This window comes from Trachurus japonicus, chromosome 13 (genome assembly GCF_045865225.1).
Source record: "Trachurus japonicus isolate A0001 chromosome 13, Traja_1.0".
In the NCBI taxonomy this organism is placed as follows: Eukaryota; Metazoa; Chordata; class Actinopteri; order Carangiformes; family Carangidae; genus Trachurus; species Trachurus japonicus.
This window is the reverse complement of record NC_140919.1, coordinates 16,739,350-16,762,495: the sequence shown is the minus strand read 5'-3', so window position 1 is coordinate 16,762,495 and position 23,146 is coordinate 16,739,350. Positions and strand designations below refer to the sequence as shown.

Sequence of the window (23,146 nt, the reverse complement as noted above, 5' to 3'; positions counted from 1 at the left end):
GAATTGATTGGGGTGTCGATTTCCCCTTTTCACCCCCCAACCACCCGCCACCCATCCCTCCCATCATCTCTCTCTCTCTCTCTCTCTCTCTCCTCCCTCCTCCTCCTCCTCCTCCCTCCCTCCCTCCTCCTCCTCCTCCTCCTCCTCCTGCTCCCGGTGGCTGCTTCAAGCTGTCAGGGCAGCGGGGGCTATAAAGCAGAGCGGTGAGGAGGAGGAGGCTGCTGGTGCTGAGGAAACACTCACGGTGCTGTGGAGCTGGAACTCGGATCATTAAAAAAAAAAGAAAAGAAAAGAAAAAAAAAAGCCGGAGACTTTTCAAACTTGATGACAACGGACACTTGGATATAAGGAAGAGAGAGAGAGAGAGAGGGAGAGAGAGTGTGTGTGTGTTTTGTTTTTTCTGTTGGTGTCTTCTCCTGAAACACAACCCGCAGCAGCCGGAGGACGGACACACATCAGCCTCCTGTCCTGCGGTACAGAGAGAGAGAAGAGGAGAAAGGAGAAGGAGAAAGGAGAGGAAGGAGAGGAAGGAAGGAAGGAAGGAAGGAAGGGTTTTGGGGATGCTGGATCCGCGCGCGCTCCGCTCCTTGCTGTGCGTCCTGAGCGCGTGGCTGCTGCTGCTGCTGCGCACCGGAGCGGCCTCGCGGCTCAAGTCCCCCGCTCTGCCCATCCAGTCCGAGAGAGAGCCGCTGCCCTTCAAAGGCCTGTCAGGTAAAGTCCAGTGTCACTTCTTTCATTTCTCCACGGCTGCGATAGTTTCATCTTTAAAACTGAGAGCGAAACTCCCTTTGAGAAAGTCGTCAATTTTTCATCCAACAAGTCCCGGACATGTTGATTTGAGCTGCTTTCAAGTGAATACGCGTCGATAATGAGCCATTAGAAACTCTTAATCAACTCGGCTGACAAGTCACACGATAATCTATTGATTTTATGCACAATTTCAAACTTGAAAGCTATTGATCCAACTGGGGGCAGCAGCGAGCTACAGCTAAATATCACTGAGATTTTGTCAAAATAAATGCATTTGTAACTCTTATAATGAAGCCGAATTGAAGTTTAGACACTATACTGCTGTTAAAAGTGGTATAAATGTGTTTTATTGACATTTTCCTGCTTTAAAAACAAAGAAATCTTGTAGTTGTCTTACTACATGATGCACTCCGGTCTCCTGTGAGTTAATCCTGCTGTGGTTTATAACAGTCCCAGTGGTTAACGGTTTAAAAAAATATTTATAAGTTTAAGAGAAAGAAAAAAAAGAAAAAGAAACAACTCTCCTCTCAAATTTTCCCACTGTAAATAAGCATTTCTGTTGAATTTCCATCATGCAGCCTGTCCCTGGGCTTTTTTTTTTTTTTTGCTCATGTGTTAAGCAGCGGCAAACATCTGAGTCATAACCGCAGTGAATGCCATTTGATTCATGTGTGAAAAAGCCCCTGCACTGCGGTTTTTACAAGGTAACCTCTCTCTCTCTCTCTTAAGTTACTAAAATCCACGTTAACCTCGTGGACGTTGTAATTCAGCCACTTAGTGGGAGAAAAAAAAAACTGTAATCAATCGACTTTCCATTACCGAGCATTGGCTCCTCATAGGAGATGATTTATTTCAGCAGAGACAGAAGTGGCAGCCGGAGCGCGCGGCTCACAGTTTGGCTCCCTGTAACCGGACTGGACTGTTTAAAGTTGTGTGTAGTCACTGTAATGAAAGAATAATGTGAACCAGGTTGGTAGCGCAGAGAGAGAGAGAGAGAGAGAGAGAGAGAGAGCACAGTTTTCAGCTCCAGTGCAAAGTTGGACAGGGGTAACATCACGTTTAGTGTGTGTGTGTGTGTGTGTGTGGTCTGTGCATGCACACACACTTCTTCCAGCCACTTATCCAAACCTCAAAAAAAACAAAAAAAAAACACTATAATATCCCTGAAGTAACTCAGCGTGACTAACACTCCATTATGATAGCAGTATAGTAATAACACTAAAAGCTGCTTTTACCTGCTGTAACATCAACATACACCACACTCAGTATATACAGTATATATTATTCTATAGTTATGACTTCCTGCCTCCTGTAATTAAGCAGGTAACCCACAAACTACACACACACACACACACACACACACAAAAAGTCCTGCTGCCTTCAAGTGACATCTGAGAATCTCTTTCACGAGACTCTGTGTGTGTGTGTGTGTGTGTGTGTGTGTGTGTGTGTGTGTGTGTGTGTGTGCATTTCTGGGAATCTCTCGATAATCTCTCTGTGGAAAATTGAACGTCTCCTCTCCTCGCATGGATCATTAAGATGAGACAGGATGCAAGGTTGAGTCCCAAAAAGCAAAAAAAAAACAAAAAACAACTCCTGAGGCATCCAGGCAGGGAGCGCTCGGCTCGGTTCGGTCGCCTCCAACCGACCGACCGACCAGCCAACATGCCAGGGAGCTCCAGATTTATTCTGTTGAAAATATTTGAACATTTGGTAACTGTGGTTGGGTTTCTGTCTGAGGTGGTTTTGTCATCAATATTAGGAAGTTTGTACAAGTCGTAAGTAAAAAAAAAAAAAAAGAAAAAAGCTGAAAGAGCTGAATTAATTCTAGAGGGGGAAAACCTTCACGTGTAATCATGTCATTTCACTTCAGTTTTTTTTTCTAATGGAGACCATGTGTCTTGTGTTTTGTGTTGCAGGATGCTCGTTTGGAGGTCGCTTCTACTCCCTGGAGGACACATGGCACCCAGACCTGGGCGAGCCCTTTGGCGTCATGCACTGCGTCCAGTGCCACTGTGAACCTGTGAGTGCTAATCCCACTTTCTTATTGCATTACTTCAATCTGCAGGTGCTGCAGTTGATGTTTGATGAAGATGATACAAAGACTTAGAGTTAGAGATACTTTATTGATCCCACAGGAAATTCAAGGAATCAGTAACGCACATACATAATGTAATGTGATATAATATAATATAATAATATATGGTAACATAATATAGTATAAGGGGATAAGAAAAGTAAGAGAAAATATACACACGATAAACATCCATATAAGTTATGTACATCGATATGTTATGAAATAAAACACTAATATTAGACTAAATAGAAGAAACTGTGCCAAATTAAACAAGCATTATATAAAAACTGTGCAATGGCAGAAAGAACTGTGCAAACACAGCTGTGCAAAGAGTTGTTGTTATTGTTTTTCCCAAGCAGTGTAGTGCAGTCTAATGGCCAGAGGTACAAACCATAGAGTTTTTGACACACAAATCGACAACATCAATTTTGTATGTCTTTTTTTTTTTTTAACCACCTGGGACATACAAATGCAAGTTGAAATATCTGTGTTTTTGTGCGATTTGTGGTGTAACGTTTGTCAATTGTTTCTCCCTCAGCAAAAGACTCCGCAGAAGAGTCGGCGTGGGAAGGTTCTCGGGAAGGTGAACTGCAAGAACATCAAGCAGGACTGTCCCAACCCGGCCTGCGACGACCCCGTCCTCCTGCCGGGCCACTGCTGCAGAACCTGCCCTAAAGGTAACACACTGACCAATCAGCAGCCAGAGGTTTTTCACAATAAAAGTCTCTGCAGCAGCAACAGCAGCAGTTTACGTAAATCACTGCGGCCTCATTCCCACAGTTTTGTTTAACCCCGATTCGCTCCACCACCACCTCCTCCTCTTCTTCCTCCTCCTCCTCCTCCTCCCTGAGTCAACTAGTTAGCCTCCGGAGCAGCTGCAGGACACAATGAGCGGGTCAATTGATTTTCCATTCAGCCGCATCAAATGCACATTTTCTGTGACCAGCTGCGGCTCAGAGTTACCACCCATCCACTCGGCCTCATTCACACGTCGCCACCGACACAATCCCACCTTATTAGAGAATTAGAGCTCCCCTACACACACACACAGGGTGGGTCCTCATGTCACACTGTTATTCAGCAGATTGAGTGTGTGTGTGTGTGTGTGTGTGTGTGTGTGTGTGTGTGTGTGTGTCTGGTAATGGAAATGGAAAGTCAAGGTAAAGGACAGACACACTGCGCTGTGTGTTGTGGTCGAGTTTTTAAGGAAAAGCTTGAGTGTGTTTGTCTTAACGTTTGGCACCGACGGCAGCGAGCGTGTTTGTGTAAGCGATGGAAAGTGATGTTTGTGTGTTTATATACGCGTGTGTGTCTAAGTGTGTGTAATGACTAGTGCACCTGAGGATACACTGCTGCTAAGTGTGTGTGTATGTGTGTGTGTTGGGGAGGAGAGAGCGTGAGAGTGACGTTGCCCAGGAGCCCTTCAGTGAGTGATGAGATCTGAGACGGGTGGTGGGTGGTGAATGTTTGTGTGTGTATAAGTGCATGTGCATGTGTGTGTGTGTGTCTGTGTGTGTGACACTGAGAAAGAAAGACAGGAAGCAGACAGTCCAGCTCAGCTCCTCGGAAAACAACTTTCAGAGGAATAAAGTTTGGGTGACTAAGAGGCAACGTGGACTTTTCTTCCTCAAGATTGTGTCAGTGTTTGTGTACACGTGTACTTGTATTGCTATGCATGTGAGGACCATGTTTGAGTTTTAAACCATCAGAGTGAGGACATTTTGGTAAAGTGAGGACATTTTGGCCGGTTCTCACTTTCTCTGACCCCTTAAGTTAAGACTTTATAATAACTAGGTTATTATAATTAGGTTTAAGTTAGGTTAAGAGTAATGGTTAAGTTTAGGTGTTTGTTTTGGATGGTTAAGGTTAGGATAAGGGGCTAGGGAAAACATTATGTCAATGAGTGTCCTCACAAAGATAGCCAAACAAACGTGTGTGTGTGTGTGTCCATGACATCAGGGTTGGACCAGGAAAGCAACCCAACCTTGGATTTAATCGCTTGGGGTGAGCGTGGAAACATCTGATTGGCCACACACACACTCTCTTTCACACACTCTCTCTCTCTCTCTCTCTCTCTCACACACACACACACACACACACACCTGCGAGGACAGGTGAAGACACAGACAAACTCTTTACGGATCACGTGACGACCCGTCGGTGTCCAGCGCCGCGTGACATCAGGATGCACCGCAGCTCGAGTGGAACAGCAGCTCATTGTTGGGAATCGTCACTCCCAATTCTGCTAAAGCTCCTCAGCTGCAGGAGACCCCCCCCCCCCACCCCCAAACTCCCCCCAAACCCCTGGCCGAGAGACAGAGAGAGGGAGAGTGGGGTTTTAACCTCCACCATTGGCTTCAAATCGGCGTCCGACATCCTCTAAATCATTCCTGGGCTCGTGCATTTTTCACTCCTCATCCGTACTCAAAACACAGCCGAGGAAAATAAAGTGGACAGACATCCGCTGCCGTCGCTCGCCGCCCGCTGCTCTTGCTGCCTTAGTCTCATTTGTGCAGCAGAGTTCGCCGAGCGGCCGGAGCAGACAGAATGTGTTTTGAAATGTTTGGGTTCACATGGTTTATCTTGCCAGAAATGAGAAAAGCACTCGCAGTAAACCTGCGTCCCTTCCAGAACAAAAATTGAAAACGAATAAAACATGTTCGTATTTGTACAAAATCAGATCAAATTAGAGTTGATTTAAGTGAAAGTCCAGAGGCCGGCGACAGCAGCTTGTATACACTGGCAGCCTGCACACGGCTCCATATGTTTACTTTATTTTTCCTGGGTGTTCAGCAGGTATCGGAGTTTATTTGACTGTTTTTTTAAACTTTTTTTTTTTTTACTTTTCCCTCTTTTTCGCAGGTGACGATGACACAACGCAGACGGACTCAGTGCTGGAGAACTTTGAGTATTTCCACGAGAAAGGCAAAGAGAAGGAGGACGACCTCCACAAATCTTACAACGACAGATCCTACCTGAGCTCCGAGGACCTGGGGCCCGGGGAGAGCCGCACCGGTGAGCAGAGGCGACACTTGAACGCATCACAGCAAAACACACTGTTTTTAACTTGTTTAAAGAAAAAAGAAAAAACATATTAACCCCCCCTCTCCTCCTCTTGCTGCAGATTTCGTAGCCGTGCTGACTGGATCCACAGACCCGTGGAGCTCCAGCGGCGTCGCCAGAGCTCGGTTCTCCTTGACCAGAACCAGCCTGGCCTTCTCCATCACATACCAGAGGTAAAAACACACCAGAGCCCCCCGGGAAAAAAAACGAAAAAAAAAAAAAACGTCTGCTGCTACGTCTCTTTCAATTCAATTTGGTCCTAAACTTCAGCAGCTCCTCCAGCGTTCGTCTCAAACAACCCTGAAATGTTTAGAGAAGCAAATTTTAGGAAAATGTCCTGTTTTTTTTGTTTTTTTTCAGTTTCAGTCGTTCGAGGCAAAAAAAACTGGAGTTAGACACATGTTGTTGTTATTAAGCTCAGACCAGTACATATACATGTATATTGTGGCTGTCAGTTGATTAAAGGGCACTTTTTTTATTTGTTCAAAATGTAACTTGAAGGGATTTTTCATGGACGCTGATTTATGCAAATATAACTCTATTATGCATGAATCAAATATAATGCAAATATTGTCCAGAATCCCTTAAAGGCCTCACATATCCTTATCTTATCTTTTCTTTTACTTATCTTATCTTATCTTTTACTTATTTTATCTTATCTTATCTTATCTTATCTTATCTTTTTCTTATCTTATCTTATCTTATCTTATCTTATCTTATCTTAAATCTTAATTTATATTAAACATTTGATACCTTTTTGTCCCCTCTCTTTGCAGAATGGCTCGTCCCAGTAAAATCGTCTTCCTGGACTCAGATGGGAACTCTGCCTTTGAGTACCGGGTTCCCAGGGGACAGTCGGACATGGTGAGCACGTAAACATAAACAGAAAAATAATCTTTCATCCAGTTGATGCTGTTTTTGTTACGTTTGTGTGTGTGTGTGTGTGTGTGTGTGCATGGCATCTGTGTGTGTGTATGTGAGTGTTTCCTGAGAGAGATGAAGTGTTGGTATGATAAATGGTCGCACATGCTCCAAATCTGACTTTGTCCCCTCGTAACTCACCCAGCAATAACAAATGATAAACACACACACACACACATAGACACAGATAAACACACACACAGGCACGTACACACACACACTTCCTTTTGTGCTTCACTGCCTTTCTATAAACACTGTAAACTCTTGATTGTCCGGCTGCAGTAAACATCCACACTCACTCTTTGGCAGGTTTCACATCCACACAAACTGGGTTTATTCATAATAATAATATTAATATTGATAATAATAATAATAATAAAAATGATACAGATAAATCAGAAACTAATACGTCGGCGCTGTAACAGTAGTACCCATTCATGCTTGTCCACACACAGATCCCAGAGGTCCAACTCGATCACTTACACATCATTTCCTGCCAAAACACACACACACATAGACACACATAGACACACACACACACATCTCCTCATTCCATCTCAGACCCCGACGCTGCACTCGGCGAGGCAGCAGCCCCCTAAATACAGGTCCCAGAAACTGGCCTATTATTATTTTTAGATAAATGTCAGTGTCAAGCACCAGAGGACCTCAGAGAAAACACTCTGGCACAAACAGAGGAGGAGGAGGAGGACGAAGAGGAGGAGGAGGGGGTGGGGGAGCAGAAAACTTTTGGAAAAGGAGAATTTTTCACGCGTTACATCAGCTCTTAGCAGGAGGACAGAGAGCGTATCGCTAATTAAAACTGAGATTTACCCCCAAACTCTTGAGTTATGAGGTGCGGCACAACGCCACATTTCTTCCCCTCCACCCTCCTCTTCCTCCTCCTCTTCCTCCTCCTCCTCCTCCTCCTCCTTGAGAAGCAGTCGTGGTTTTTATGGTTTTTAACATTTGCAGCCTCGGGCCTGTGCGCTGCGATCACATGTGTGATGCATTCAGCAGATGTGTATGTGTGTGTGTGTGTGTTGTCTCTGTCTGTTTAGACGTGTGTGTTTCCATAACATTTTGTCTTGGTCTCACCTGCATGTTTGTGTTTTCTTTTGTGTGTGTGTGTGTGTGCAGATCTGCGGCGTGTGGAAGAACCTGGCCAAACCTCTGATGCGACAGCTGCAGTCCGAGCAGATGCGCGTCCGCCTGGCAACGTCGACGAGCCGGCGGGAGGAGGTGGAGGGGAAGATCATCAAGCACAGAGCTCTGTTTGCCGGTGCGTGTGCAGGACGAAGGATATTATAGCAGTTTTATTGTGTAATATTCCTTTAACAACACGCGCACGCATTTGTTTTTGTGTAGCAGTACACAATAAAAACTCAATATTTACAAATCGAAGCAATTGTATACATTCTCGTGTAATCTTAAAAAGCCTTGCGTGGATTAATGTAGTGAAAAAGTGAGCGCTTTGTTTACAGAGGAGCTTTTGTATAGAAGAGCTGTAAGAGAATACGAATACTCCGTGTGCTAACATACGTGTGTGTGTGTTTGTGTTTGTGTGTGTCTTTTATGTGCAGAGACGTTCAGCTCGACTCTGACGTCCGAGCAAGAGAATTCGGGGATGGGAGGCATCGCCATGTTGACGCTGAGCGACACGGAGAACAACCTTCACTTCATCCTGATCCTGCAAGGACTCATCAGACACAAAGACAAAGGTGAGAGAAGAGGAGGAGGAGGAGGAGGAGGAGGAGGAGGGAGGGGGGAGAAGAAGGTGTTGGAGAGAAACTGGAGGTCGTTAAGGTCACATGATCCAAAGTGAACAACAAACACTGAGCTCTGATCGGTCCTGTAGCTGATCAGATCATCAATATCCCCCTGATCCTTTTGGTATGAGATCCAAAACAGCTTTTATTGTCAATTACTTATTATAAACGAAGGAGGAATTTGACTAAGCAGGAACACATTTTAAGTTAGTATAAGACAAGAACAACTTGATACAAATAAAGCAATAATAGGAAAAAATGTATAATGAGATTTTTATATAAATTTTCTTTTTCTTCTTCTGTAAGACTTCATAATGAAAAGTAAATAATCGAATATAAATTGACATAGATCAGTGGTTCCCAACCTTTTTTTGGCTCGTGACCCCATTTTGACATCACAAATTTCATGCTGCGTGTCAATCAAGGTGCGCCAGCTCAGATATTTTCATATGCTGCATTTTATTAAATAAAAGTAAAAGTATAGAATACAGTTGTTTAAGAATGGATGTGAATAAAACAATAATAATAGTTATTTTTTTAAATAAATTAGGCTACTAGACATTTCAGATGACCCCATTTGAATTCCAGGCGACCCCACGTGGGGTCCCGACCCCAAGGTTGAAAAACACTGACATAGGTGATACCAAAGCAATTAAGTAAATCAAGAATTTAAAAAAATATAGACAGAAAAAAATAGTAAAATATAATAGATAACAGGCAGAACAGAGAAACCAAACCAATCCAAATGGCTGAAACCTGCATGAAAGATGTTACGAGAAAAATAATTTATATGAAACAAATGTGCACTTTGATCTCTAACCTCTCTGATTATTGGTGAATATTAATGTGAATCCGTCTCCGTCTCTCTCCCCAGAGCCTCTGGTGGTGCCGATCCGAGTCCAGCTCGTCTACCGCCAACACGTCCTGAGGGAGATCCGAGCCAACGTCACTTCTCATGTGAGTAATAATAATAATACCAATCTATCAATAATCTGTGAGCTGATCAATACAGGATTTAGTTGGATTAAATGCAGATTGTGGATTTAGTTAGAGGGTAAAAGTGTTATCTAGGAGGAGGAGGAGGAGTGTTGTTAGGAACATATGACACAGCAGTCGTCTCCCCCCTCCTCTCTCTCTCTCTCGGAGACGGATGTGGTTTGGTCACCACATCCCTGAGCGCTGTTGTCGCCGCCGCTCTGATCACAGCTAACTACCCCGAGACGTGACAAGAAGAGATTGATGTAGAGATGAGTGAAGGAGGAGGAGGAGTAGGAGGAGGAGGAATAAAAAACGAGAGGAGAGAGAAAGTGTGTGAGAGGAGACAGATGTGAGCGAGGGATGAGAGACACAGAGGAAAAGAGGGGAGGGAGGGGAAGTAGAGAGGATGGACTGCTGCTACACACTCCTCACACATGTCAGTGGTTAGCGGTCTGTGGGCTGAGATGGATGGAGGGAGGAAGGAGGGAAGGAGAAGGAGGGAGTGATGAAAAGTGGGTCTGTTTTTAATTCTGCCAGGAATTGCATGAAGGGCCGTCGCGCTGCGTTCAAAAAAGCCGAGAGGAGACTGTCCGTGAAAAATATGTGAAAGGTTTTTGGAGGCAACACGACCCCTGCAAGCGTTCCCCCAGCAAAGACAGGCCCGAACACCAAATACCAACCAAGAGAGAGAAAGAGAGAGAGAGAGAGAGAGAGAAAAAAACGCTGACTCAACCTTAAATCCTGCTGAGTCACAGATGGAGGAGAAGAGAATTTGATTCTTTAAATGTGTGAAGTCATGTTTTTTACTGGACCAATAATCCTGACAGGGTTACAGCTCCGCCTGATTTACGCAGGACGTCGATATATCCTTCCTCGCCTTCACTTCTCCATCATTATTCTCTCCATTCATTTTGTCCACACAGACACACACACACACACATAGACACACACACACACCAGTCTCTGCTTTGGCTTCCCACCGTGTGGATTTATGGTACATGTATATTTATATTGAACCGAGGCCCCGAGGTCATAAAAGTAACATTTCTTCAACACGCTCGTACATCTGTCCTATTAATCCAGCATTTCTCAACGTCCTCTAAACCCCCCCCCCATTCTCCTTCCCTCCCTCCCTTCGTCCCGTCCCTGCCAGAGTCCAGTCTGCCTGCTTGAAATTAAAAACTTTACTCAATATGAAACGTGTTACGGCAATGCGGGCCATGTTTTTTGCCCAGGGTTCAGGCGTTTTAAAATCTGTGTTGTCATGTATTGTGACCGTCTTGTGTCTGTAATGGATTCCGACTCTGCGATTCTTTTTGCGACTTGCTCCGAATTAATTTCTACAGGGGGGGAGGAGGGGGGGGGGGGGGCTCGGAGTGGTTTTCCCCACTGGCGATGCTCAGCTTGTTTTTTATTTAGCATAAACTGATGTGACAAGTTCATTTTAGTTTAAAAAACAAATCTGGTCTCGTTTTAAGTGACATGTGTGATGATAAAGCAGCTCCAGGTTTCTATATTAATACTGTTGAAATAGAAATCAAATAGAAATGCACACAGCCTGTATTGAGAAAATGAGTCTTAAAAAAAACAGCTGTCAGGACTTCCTGTGACTTTGTGATGTCACAACGAAGCCCCGCCCCCTCACCACCTGGACCCACCATCCATCCTAGACTTTGCAAGATTTGGTTTCTCTGAGTGTTTTATTCTGAAATCTGCTCAGATTTTTTAATGGATCAGTCAGAAAACAGTCATCCAATCAGAAGAGAGATTCAGAGCCTCCTCTCTTCTGATTGGCTGACACCGACCTGTTGTTACCAGAGCTCCAGTGAGAAGCTCTGGAAAAACCTACCCACAGATTTTTTTTTTTTGGATCTCAAAACCTCCAATATAATCTTCTCATGGATCAACACTTCAAAATAAAACACAGGGGGGGGGGGATATGGAGCTTTTAAATAAGTTGTCGATATAAATAAAACGTTAAAGTGGTGCTGAAAAGTTTTCTGTTCGCACTGGAAAATGCATTTCTTATTTCTCTTAACCGTTCCAAATAAAAATCCGTTGCAGGATCCAGACTTCGCCGAGGTGCTGACAGACCTGAACAGCCGCGAGCTCTTCTGGTTATCTCGCGGTCAGCTGGAGATCGCCGTGGCGACAGAGGATCAAGATCCCCGCCAGATCTCCGGCTTCATCACCGGCAGGAAATCTTGTGACAGTAAGTCTGACCCCCCGCAAACAAACACACACACACGCATGGGTCCGTGCTTGGCGCTGTAGATGCAACAAACACGGCGTGCATGCGTGCGTGTATGTGCTGTTGTTGCGTTACAGTTGGTGTGCGCTCGTCCATCTGTGGCTGTTTTTGTCATTCTCCTCCATAAATACTTTACTTTTTTTTCTTTCTTCTTTCTTTCTGTCTCCGTCCTTTCAAGTCTTATCGCTGTAGGGGGGGAACAATGTTTATAGACCTTCTGTTTGACTTGGTGGCCCACCAACACTGTGTATGCATGCCCGTGTGTTTGTGTGTGTGTGTGTGTGTGCAATTGTGTGTGTTAGACAAGAAAGACAAGAGGTTTGAGGAATGTAGTGGACAGCCCAATCGCCTGAAACCGTAAAAAGCACGCACACATGTTGCTTTTTCACGGGACGCATACTTGAACATGAACGAGGAACATCAAGGTGTCCAGATACAGGAACGCAAACACAACACAGATATGGATAAAGATGCTTTTTGTGTGTGTGTGTGTGTGTATGTGTGTGAGGGTTACACACACACACAAAGACACACACACACACCGGTGCTGCCAAGGTCACAGTCTGCTGGACCTGACTCTCCATGCTGGTGTTCCATTGCTGTGATTAACAGCTTGACGTTATGTGTGAAGAATTCAAACCCAACACACTCCTTCCTTCTTTCCTTCTTTCTCTTCTTTCTCTCCTCTCTCCTCCTCCTCTCTCTGTACCATTGGCGTCTCTCCTCCTCCTCCTCCTCCTCCTCCTCTCTGGCTTTTTCTTCTGTCTCGGTGTCATTTCGAAAAATTCTTCTCGGCACTTTTCTCGTCCGTCTCTGTAACTCATTCCCTCCTGTCCTTCTCAGCTCAATCTTTTTAAGCCTACTGCATTCAACAAGGGTTACCTCATACTAAGGCTTAACCTTGGGTGTGTGTGTGTGTGTGTGTGTGTGTATGTGTGTGTGTGTGTGCAGCAGACAGGGCTTTAACATGTATGTTTTTGGCTCAAGGTCTCACACAATTACACAAGCAGAAACGCCTCCTGATTAGCAGCTTTCAATTGAATCTGTCCCCTCAATGACTCCGACTCCGTGAAGGGATGATGACAGTATGGGCATATGTGTGTGTGTGTGTGTGTGTGTGTGTGTGTGTGTGTGTGTGTGTGTGTGTGTGTGTGTGTGTGGCTGCAGGACGTGTGGGAATGTAACCGTGCCCCCCCCCCTCCCCTTCCTCTCCGTCAACTCAAAAGCACATTTCTAACATGACATGAAGTGGTTGCCTCATCTCGCCTGCTGTCAGGCTCCACTACGGTTTAATGGAGGGAAACTCCGAGGGGAGAGGCGATGGTTTCAGATAAGTGACGTTGAGCAGGAATGTGTTTTTTCTTTTTTTTTATATTAATCTGTTTTTTGTTTTCGTCTGGCCCCCAGCTATTCAGAGCGTGATGTCCAGCGGCGATGCGCTGACCCCGGGGAAGACGGGAGGCGTGGGATCGGCCATCTTTCACCTGCATGACAACGGCACCCTGGACTATCAGGTGAGTTTTTTTTAAAAGAGGGGGCATGTTAGTTAAAAACCATTGTGTCCCAGAGGCTTCGACTGTTCACGATGATGTGGAGAAAGAAAAATCTTTGAAACAGTCCAACCTGATCCGACAGTAAAAACATCTCTGACTCTCTCTCTCGCTCATGGGATTAAACAGAATAAACGGTGATAAACCGAAGCAGAAACATTGAATTGATTACTCCCTTTTTTTTTTTTTACGGAGTCAAATAAAAAACGATCAAACTCACACCCACACCCACAAGTAATCACCAATTAAACAGCCTCACCACATGTTCCCGCACCTACAAAATAAAAATTATAGCTTTTAAAATCTGTCTGAATTTCCATAAAACGGTCAAATTATCTCGTTAGAGCCGATTTAAATGGAGATTTAAATGGAGACTGATTGTTCCTCATTTAAAAAACACATAATTTCTCATCATCTGTGTACGTTTTGTTTAAATATATATATATATATATATATATATCTTATATATTATGTATCTCATTGCACTACTACCTCGTTGTTTATTTGCACTACCAACTGACCACCTTAATCCACCGGCCACTTTAAATTATCTCTGTTTGTACTTGTACATATTCTCTGTTGTATTATGTTATTGCTCAGTTGTTGCTGTCTTTTTTTTATATAATAATAATAATAATAATAATGATAATAATGCATTTCATTTGTTGGCGCCTTTCAAGGCACTCAAGGTTGCCCTACACATAGATAACAGAAAACATTAGAACAGTAATTATACAAATAAAAATATACAAGTAGCAAACAAGCAGAACATACAAATAGCAAAATAAAAGTAATACACATACAGAACATATAGAAAGATTCTGTTTCCTCTACGATCTTATTGCAATGTTTTATTTTCATTAAACAAATGTGATGTTGTTGCCGTAACCTTCTGTTTCTCCTCCTCCTCCTCCGTCCAGGTCCAGGTGGCCGGTCTCACCAGCGACGTGGTCGGCCTCACCATCGAGCTGAAGCCGAGGCGGCGCAACAAGCGCTCGGTGCTGTACGACTTGACGCCCGAGTACGACAAGGCGACCGGCCGGGCGGCGGGCAGCTGGAGCCGGATGGAGGCGCGACACATCCACATGCTGCTGCAGAACGAGCTGTTCATCAACGCCGCCACGGCACACAGCCAGGAGGGCGAGCTGAGGGGGCAGATCAGGGCGCTGCTCTACAGCGGTCTGGAGGCGCCCAGACACGGTGAGGGAGGGAGGATGGGTCATGGTTAAAGGGATAGTTCAACATTTTGGGAAATTGGCCCATTGCCGTAATCCCTACAGTCATAGCAGTAGGTTCGTTACCTTTAATTGTCGGTGCAAGCTGTTTTTAGAACGGTGCGAGCTGGTCAGAGCTACGCTACGGAGGCTAATGGGATTTCTTGACCAACAAGCAGTCTCTGTATTTACCTCGAAAACAACTCTGTCTCGCAACGTTCTGTTATTTTCTCATAGCGTGGTGAATGTGCAGGTCACAACTTGTCCACTAGAGCGTTTTGGAGTTGTTGGATTGTGTATTTGATGTGTTTGATGAGGGAAACCAAGAAATCCCATTAGCCTCTGTAGCGTAGCTCTGAGCAGCTCACGGCTCTGCTCCGCCGTTCTAAAAATAGCTTGCACCGACAAAAAACGGTAACGAACCTACTGCTATGACTATAGGGATTATGGCAATGGGCCAAATTGACAAACCACGTTATAAACAAAATATCTTTAGTCGCTTTAACTCACTTTTCTTCCCTTTGCTCCCTGCAGAGCTTCCCACTCCTCTGGCCGGTCACTTTGTGTCTCCGCCTGTGAGAACCGGCGCCTCCGGTCACGCCTGGGTGTCCGTGGACAAACAGTGCCACCTGCACTACGAGATCGTGGTGGCGGGCCTCAGCAGGACGGACGACCTCACCGTCAACGCCCACCTCCACGGGCTCGCCGAGATCGGAGAGATAGACGACAGCTCGGCCGCGCACAAGAGGCTGCTGACCGGCTTCTACGGCTCTCAGGTACGACAGCGTCCAAAACAACAGAAAAAAAAAATTAAACACATGATAAATCCTGCAGAAACACAAACCTCACAGCCTCGGCTCAACCTCTCCCTCTCTCTCTCTCCTCCTGCAGGCTCAGGGAGTATTAAAGGACATCAGTGTTGAATTACTGCGACACCTGGACCAGGGAACGGCCTTCATCCAAGTCAGCACCAAACTCAACCCCCGAGGAGAAATACGAGGACGGGTATGTGGAGAGAAAAACCACCGAAACCGCACTTTACATTCATTTCTCCCATTTAAATATCATGTTTAACCACATATATTAACCATATGTGGAGTTACTACATCGACACATCTCTCCCCCCTCTGAGCTGTGTTAAGTGTTTTATTATATTTATGGTTTAATATGAGGCTGTTTCTGCTGTAAAAGAGACGGTCCAGAGGTTTTAGAGCCACTGATCCAGATGTGGACAAACACAGAGGGGATTTTTTTGGGGATTATAGAGAAAGAGGAAGAAAAAAGTTCACACTTTATAATAAGTACACACTATTAGTTAAGCATTAAATACTGAATTCATCATTTATAACACATGAATATTCATTAGTATGTAGTTTATAAACAGTTAAAATAGTTTTACTCATCATTGATGAGCACTAACTGTAGTTATAAACTACATACTAATGAGTTATTCATGTGTTATAAATGAAGAATTCAGTATTTTTAATGCTTAACTAATGCTTAATAGTGTTTACTTATTATAAAGTGTTACCAAGTTCAATATCAGTAACTTAAACTGAACCGAGACAAAACTAAACCACGCAATTCGACACATTTCCAACAATGTTAAGTGATTTGATGAAAGATGAATGACGAAATATCAAAAAATGTTTTCTTAAAAAGAAATGAGCTGGAAGAGAGAGATGGGGGCACATTTCCAAGTTTAAAGCCACAAGTTCGTGAGTAACACAAATTTGTGAGAAGAGAAGGCAAATTCTTAAGAAAAAGATATTTTTGTGTGTTTGTTTTTTAAATCAAGGAAGAAAAGGCGTCGCTAGACTCTGCAGAAGTGATTCTGGGCTAAAATAAGTTTTTCCTTATCACTTAATCCGACTGAGAAGTAGAGTTTGATAAGATCTTCCACTTCAGGCAGAATCCAAAACAAGTGACGTCTGTTCAACTATTGAACCAGAGTGTTGATAAAAAAAACAAACACAATATTTTGAGTTGTTTTCTGGTAAATTTGTGACTTTTAAACTCGTAAACTGACCCCTCCTCTCTTCTTCCAGTTTGCTTCTTTCTCTAACCCTAAAATCTTCTGTCGTCTAAATTGGATAAATGTTTTTTGCTGCATTATGTAACCATGTGCATCTCAGAGCCAAACCAAAGGGGAAAAAAAAGAAAAGAAAGAAATTTCCAAATCCTATAACATGTAAAATGAGACGATTGAGTTACGGAAAGAAGAAGAAGAGGAGGAGGAGGAGGAGGAGGAGGAGGAGGAGGAGGATAAGAGTCCTTGGGGCCTCCTTTAACCATCTGAGTGTTTATGTGTCTGTGTGATTGCTCACTCACTTAGCGCTTACTAGCCCACACAAACACGCAAACACACACACACACACACACTTTCACTGGCAGGTGCTGTCTGCCTGCGGAGGCTTTGTTGAAAAGTAAAACCATTTTATTGGGCCTCAGAAACACACAAGCTCAGACCACAGTCGCCCACAAAACCTATTTGCAGCTTCGCAGGTGTGCTGCTGCCGCCACCGCCACGGCCGCCACCGAGGCCGCCTGACGAGCTCTTTGTTCAGCTGCTTTAATAACAAACAGGTCCGACACATAAACAGCCATCTGCCCGGACCGCACACACACACACACAAACGCCTCCGTTAAAAACGATCAAGTTGTCGATGAATCTCTGACGTCCTAACACGACTTATCTTATCTTATCTTAACTTAACTTAACTTAACTTAACTTAACTTAATTTAACTTAACTTAACTCATCTTATCTTATCTATTATATAACATATAATAAATAACAACATACATTTATATTTAGAAATGTACAAATATAAGACGATTTATGTATCCTCAGTATTTAGCATGTTTATTCGGGGCTTGAAGTTTCTTTCAGCTGATTAACTGTTTCTGAAAGTGAAGGAAATTTAGCTCCATTCAATTAAAAATGATCGTATGATATGCAAAGCTGACCGCACATAGAGCAGCTCACTCCCCCCTGACTTATCTTGAAATAACAGAACTGCTTTAAAGAGGTGAAACGTTAAAATAAATAGATACAATAGTGTGTTCACGTCGAGTCTGTAGGTTTGTTTGATGCACTTTGGAAACACAACATGTTCACACTGAACCCTTCTCCACTTGGGCTTTCAAAGTTTCTTCTTTGAGTATTTGCTACTAACATCAAGACAGAGACTGGACACCGTCGAGCTGTGAGAAACGGTGTCTACACACTTAGCAGAGAAGAAAAGGAAATACAGTCTGAGTGAAGCGCTGGAGGCACCACCAACGGGATCCTCAAGGCTTCAGGCTGTATTTCCTTTTCTTTGCTACTAAATGTGTAAATTCAACCATTTCTCCTGGTGGTAGTTTCCATGCAAGCTGACATTGCTGCAGGCCCAACTTCACCTGCGCTCTGTCATTGGATAACACACTGACTCTGCCCAGAAACGTCCCGTCTGCACTAAAATATAAAAATACAGTCAGACTCTGCAGACACAATCATCACCACACATGAGTAGAAGCCCATAGATGATGATAAAGCAGGATTTCTCTCCCACAGACTCGTATCTTTAAGTCGTAACGCCTGGAAACCGCAGCTGAAGCCTCTAACGACAGGTTAGAGTCTAACCCGTCAGGACTCCTCTAACCTTCACGCTCGCTCCTTCTCTTCAGGTCCACGTGCAGAACAACTGTGAGTTCGGGACGCGGGGGGAGGCGGAGGAGGCCGAGTTCGACGACCTGTTTGTGAAGGACCCGGAGGAGCTGAAGAAAGACCCTCACACCTGTTTCTTCGAGAACCAGCACCACGCCCACGGCTCCCGCTGGACACCCACCTACGACAAGTGCTTCTCCTGCAGCTGCCAGGTAAAAACCAACGACCGAACGAACGCCACACGGCTGCAGTTTCACCCAGGATTAAAGGATGGAAGTTTCTCTAACTCTCTTTTTTTTTTGCAGAAGCGAACGGTGATCTGTGATCCGGTCATCTGCCCCGTCCTGACCTGCACCAGGACCATCCAGCCCGAGGACAAGTGCTGCCCAGTGTGTGACGGTGAGACGCTGCAGTTTTGTATTTTAACGGTGGATATATATATATGCCGTTTTTTTTTTCTCTCTGGTGAAATCCCAGCGTTCCCTGTAGAAATCATAAAAGTTGAAAACTAATTCTGTTTTTATGTCTCCATTTCCTTTTTCCTGCGCAGAGAGGAAGGAGCCCAAGGACATGAAAGCTCCAGAGAGAGTGGAGGAACATCCAGAAGGTATGCACCACCTCCGCCTCCTCCTCCTCTTCTTTTTTTCCCTTCTTCCTCTCAAGCCTTTTATCGTGTCTCTTCATACTTGTGTTTCTTTTCTTTGACTCTCTGCCTACAGTTTAAAGTCCACGACCGTCCTCTCTAACCTTTTTTTTTTCCTTTCCTCCTCCTCCTCTCCTTCCTCTTTTCTCTCAGGTTGTTACTTTGAAGGAGACCAGAAGATGCACGCCCCAGGAACCACGTGGCATCCCTTTGTGCCTCCCTTTGGCTACATCAAATGTGCCGTCTGCACTTGCAAGGTAAATATACACCAATAAAACCGGCTCACATCTGGCTGGATTTACTTTCCAAAAGCCCTTAATGGATCATTTATCTTGTATTAGACTCCAAAGAAAACTGGGGCATAAATACATTTCTCATCAGCTCGTTGTTGCTCAGACCTTTCCAACTGGAAAAAAAAGACAATAACTCAGCTAATTCTTCCCCTCTCTCTCCTCCTCCTCCTCCTCAGGGATCCACGGGAGAGGTTCACTGTGAGAAGGTGACGTGCCCGGCGTTGACCTGCAGCCACCCGGTCAGACGCAACCCGTCCGACTGCTGTAAGGAGTGTCCGGAGGAGGAGCGGACGGCGACGGCGGCCGGTCTGGAGCACAGCGACATGATGCAGGCCGACGGCCCGCGACACTGCAAGTTTGGCAAGAACTACTATCAGAACAGCGACAACTGGCACCCGTGGGTGCCGCCGATGGGAGAGATGAAGTGTATCAACTGCTGGTGTGACGTAAGTAAAGTACAACTCATGTTATAACACGGAGACTCTGAATCCTTGAAAATTTATCAGTAAAATTCATGGCGTGTATTTAATAACTGAAATAATGGTTTCAAAATAAATTCTTCTAATCTAACAAAATAAAAGTCCTCCAACACTTTAGAGAATACGCTGTTCTTGTGGATGATGTCGCTTGGACCAAATCAAGAATGAAAGATACTGAAATCGATAATTTAATAAGAAAATATAACAATAATTATGTTTCAAATATGTTTTCTGTGACTACAAAGTAAAATGGTGCGAAGAGAATTCTTTATAATTCATAAACGTGAATCAGTTCATCTAAAACATTATCAAATATATGACTTTATGGACGAAACAGGCTCATTATTTTCTGGTGTGGTGCAAAAATAATCAACTATTTCTCATCATTTATCGACTTTATAAGGCGTCAATACATCGTGTTAGTGTCACATGGTTAAATAACAATAAAGGAGGGGGGGGGGGATCTTCTTTTTACAATTAACCAGTTTGAGTTTAAACGGGAAACTCTGTGATCTGGAGTTTTAATGTTTATTGATGATTTTGAATTGATTTTTTGTTGTATAAATTAAAAGTATATTTAATTAATCTGACCTCCATCTTTTTCTTCTTCCTCTTCCGCAGCACGGAGTGACCAAGTGTCAGAGGAAACAGTGTCCGGTGCTGACCTGCTCCAACATCACCCGTCCGGAGGGATCCTGCTGTCCCGAGTGTGTTGGTGAGTAACACACACAAACACACACACACAACCACACACACAGAAATACACACTATTGTATGTATATACTATGTCAGTCAAACACAACACATAGATTTTGTGTCTGACTTTTGTTTTCCTGTTTCCCTCAGACTCCAGAGAGGACGGCGACCTGGCGATGAAGGTTCCAGACAAACGACGACCATGGAGACACTGATCAGACGAACAAACAAACAAACAAACCCACTTTTACCCGTTTAACCCCTCCCTCCCCCCTGATGGACCTAAACCCAGAGCCGTCGCTGGGTCTTCTCGCCCGCCTGCCCACCCACCCCCAGTACCAGCTTCAGGATTGTAATGAACAGAGAGGAGCGGAGACAGAGGAATAATAATAATAATATTATTAATAATAATGATGATGATGAAATGAAAACAGACTCAACAAATGAAGGATGAAGCCATGAAGAGGAACCAACCAGACTTTATAAACCTGCTGCCTTTTGCTTCCCGCCTTCTGTTTCCGCTGGATTTTACTCTTCATTTTTTCTTTCACTCATTTTTTTTTTTTTTTTTCAAAGTAGCTCAACGGGACAAAACGATGTAGATGTAGATATGGAAATGAAAACACAGCTGGTGATCGTTGTGAATGAGCTTTCTGTGCTGTTGGATTTTTTATTTTTAATTTTTATTTTTTTTATAAAAACCCGGTGAATGTCGGTCCGACTGTGCGAGTTTGTGTTTCACTGACAGGACTTCTTCTTCTCGAAGTCGCAGCCGTAGCTACTGTAGCTCCTCCTCCTCCTTCGCTCTCACTGGACGTAGCGTCGCTTAGATCTGTGTGAATGTGTGTGTTGAGTGTTGATGTGTACATGTTTGTGTGAGTGTGTGTGTGTGTGTGTTTTATAAACCAGTAAAGATTAAGACTAATCAACAATACAGAAACACAATAAACTCATTAGCGGAGGGAGAAAGTTGGATGAAAATAGAAAATGAAACAATATTTTTTTTTTTTAAATGTCGTTACTCATTAGTTGTAAAAATATAGTTCCACTCTGTCACTCGTTGCTTCTCTGCTTCGGTCGTTCCTGTTTCTGTTTCAAATCTAAGTAATATTTTTATGGATTTTCTATCGTTGTCGTTTATATGAATATGGAGCTGGTTTGTATTTTGTATTTATTGAATGGTGTGGAGACAAAATAAAAGAAGATGTTTGTTGGTGAAAGAGGAGAATGCCTGTGGCTTTGTTTTTGGACGCCGTCTCTAACCAGCTTCCACTAATAATCCCTCCTTAGTTTCCCTCTCTCTCTTTCTCTCTCTCTCTGCGTTTATATCTTTGTTTTTCATCTGGATTTTTAGGTTTTCCACTCGTTCCCTCTCTTTCTCCTCCCTGGCTCTCGTTCACATATGGAGCCGTGATTACAGAGGGATGACGAGCCAGACTGACCCGACCGGATCCTTTGTTTCTGTTTCTCTGTTGTTCTGTCTCTGCTTCTTCACACTCCTCCGTCCAACTCCCTTCATCTTCTTCCACGCTTGTTTCAACCTCTTATCTTTGATTGTTTTTTCTCTTTCTCTCTCTGTTTCTTTTCTTCTCCAGTTACATCATTGATCTCCTCTGATCTCCCCGCTGTCTTGTCATTGCATTTCCTGATGATTATGACTTTTTACACCATTTCTTTCTTTCTTTCTTTCTTTCTTTCTTTCTTTCTTTCTTTCTTTCTTTCTTTCTTTCTTTCCTTATTTTCCTGCACTTCTCCTTTCCCCTCTCCTTTCCTTTCTTCCCTTTTTTCCATTCATTTCCCCTCCTTTCCTTTCCTTCTTCTGTCCTTTCCTTCTTTCCTTTCCTCTCCTCTCAGACAGTCACCACATGTGTTCCACAACGGTTTGTCCCTTACATACTTCCTCATGTACACACACACACACACATGCAGAGTGCAGACAGACTGAAGCATAAACACACATGTGCAGATGTACACATGTACAAACTCCCTGAATCAGGAACACACACACAGCCGAAGGGCAAGTAGAATTCTTTCCAACACACACACACACACACACACACACACACACACACACACGCGCACACACACACACACACACACACACACACACACACACACAATCCTACTATTGATACAGTCCCTGACCCTTTAACCAAATCGGACTCTGGGTCCAACCCTAGAAACTAAGCAGAACTCGGTCTAAACCATCAAACAGCCATTTAAACCACATGTAGACGACCAGCACCAACACACGGGACCGTCAGAACCTCTGCAGAACATCTGGCCTCTGGTTTGGACCCCAGGAATTAAGGAAAACAAGCCACACAGGTAAATATAAGTACATTTATACCAGAGCTACTGCTGCCATCTGCTGGTCGACCTGCGGTATTACACCAAAAGGTGCCATCACCTGTTGACCTATCCCCGGCACAGAGAAGTGTGTGTGTGTGTGTGTGTGTGTGTGTGTGTGTAAATGTGTGTCTATATGTGTGTGTACACCCACTACAAGACATGCTGGAAAGTCATCACCAGTGTGTGTGTGTGTGTGTGTGCGTGTGGGGAAGCTGGGGGTCAAAGGTTAAGCATCCTGAGCTACAGCCTGTGACGAAGCATGAGACGTGTACCAGCCTGAGTCCTGCACCTGCATGTGTGTGTGTGTGTGTGTGTGTGTGTGTGTGTGTGTGTGTGTGTTGGTGTGTGTGTATTATTACCAGATAACTTGCATTCACAGGAAATATCCACATGACCCAGAACTATTTCACAACTTCACTCTCAACGTTGTCATGTGAACACTTGTGTTGTGGTTTTCTCTTTT

The 23,146-nt window shown here is 44.0% G+C and overlaps 1 protein-coding gene across 1 annotated transcript; it reads left to right on the top strand.

The window, feature by feature from the left end:
- The first annotated feature begins 535 nt into the window (after positions 1–535).
- chrd (chordin) lies at positions 536–21,551 on the top strand. The gene is made up of 21 exons (XM_085795057.1): positions 536–711; positions 2,670–2,773; positions 3,366–3,504; positions 5,690–5,842; positions 5,952–6,063; positions 6,667–6,754; positions 7,949–8,090; positions 8,392–8,529; positions 9,452–9,534; positions 11,620–11,767; positions 13,214–13,320; positions 14,277–14,556; positions 15,105–15,346; positions 15,462–15,575; positions 18,241–18,432; positions 18,526–18,619; positions 18,771–18,827; positions 19,017–19,120; positions 19,333–19,602; positions 20,257–20,350; positions 20,482–21,551. Exons 1-21 carry the CDS (start codon positions 561–563, stop codon positions 20,544–20,546), a joined length of 2,877 nt encoding a protein of 958 aa, XP_085651183.1. The 5' UTR covers positions 536–560; the 3' UTR covers positions 20,547–21,551.
- The last annotated feature ends 1,595 nt before the right edge of the window (positions 21,552–23,146 follow it).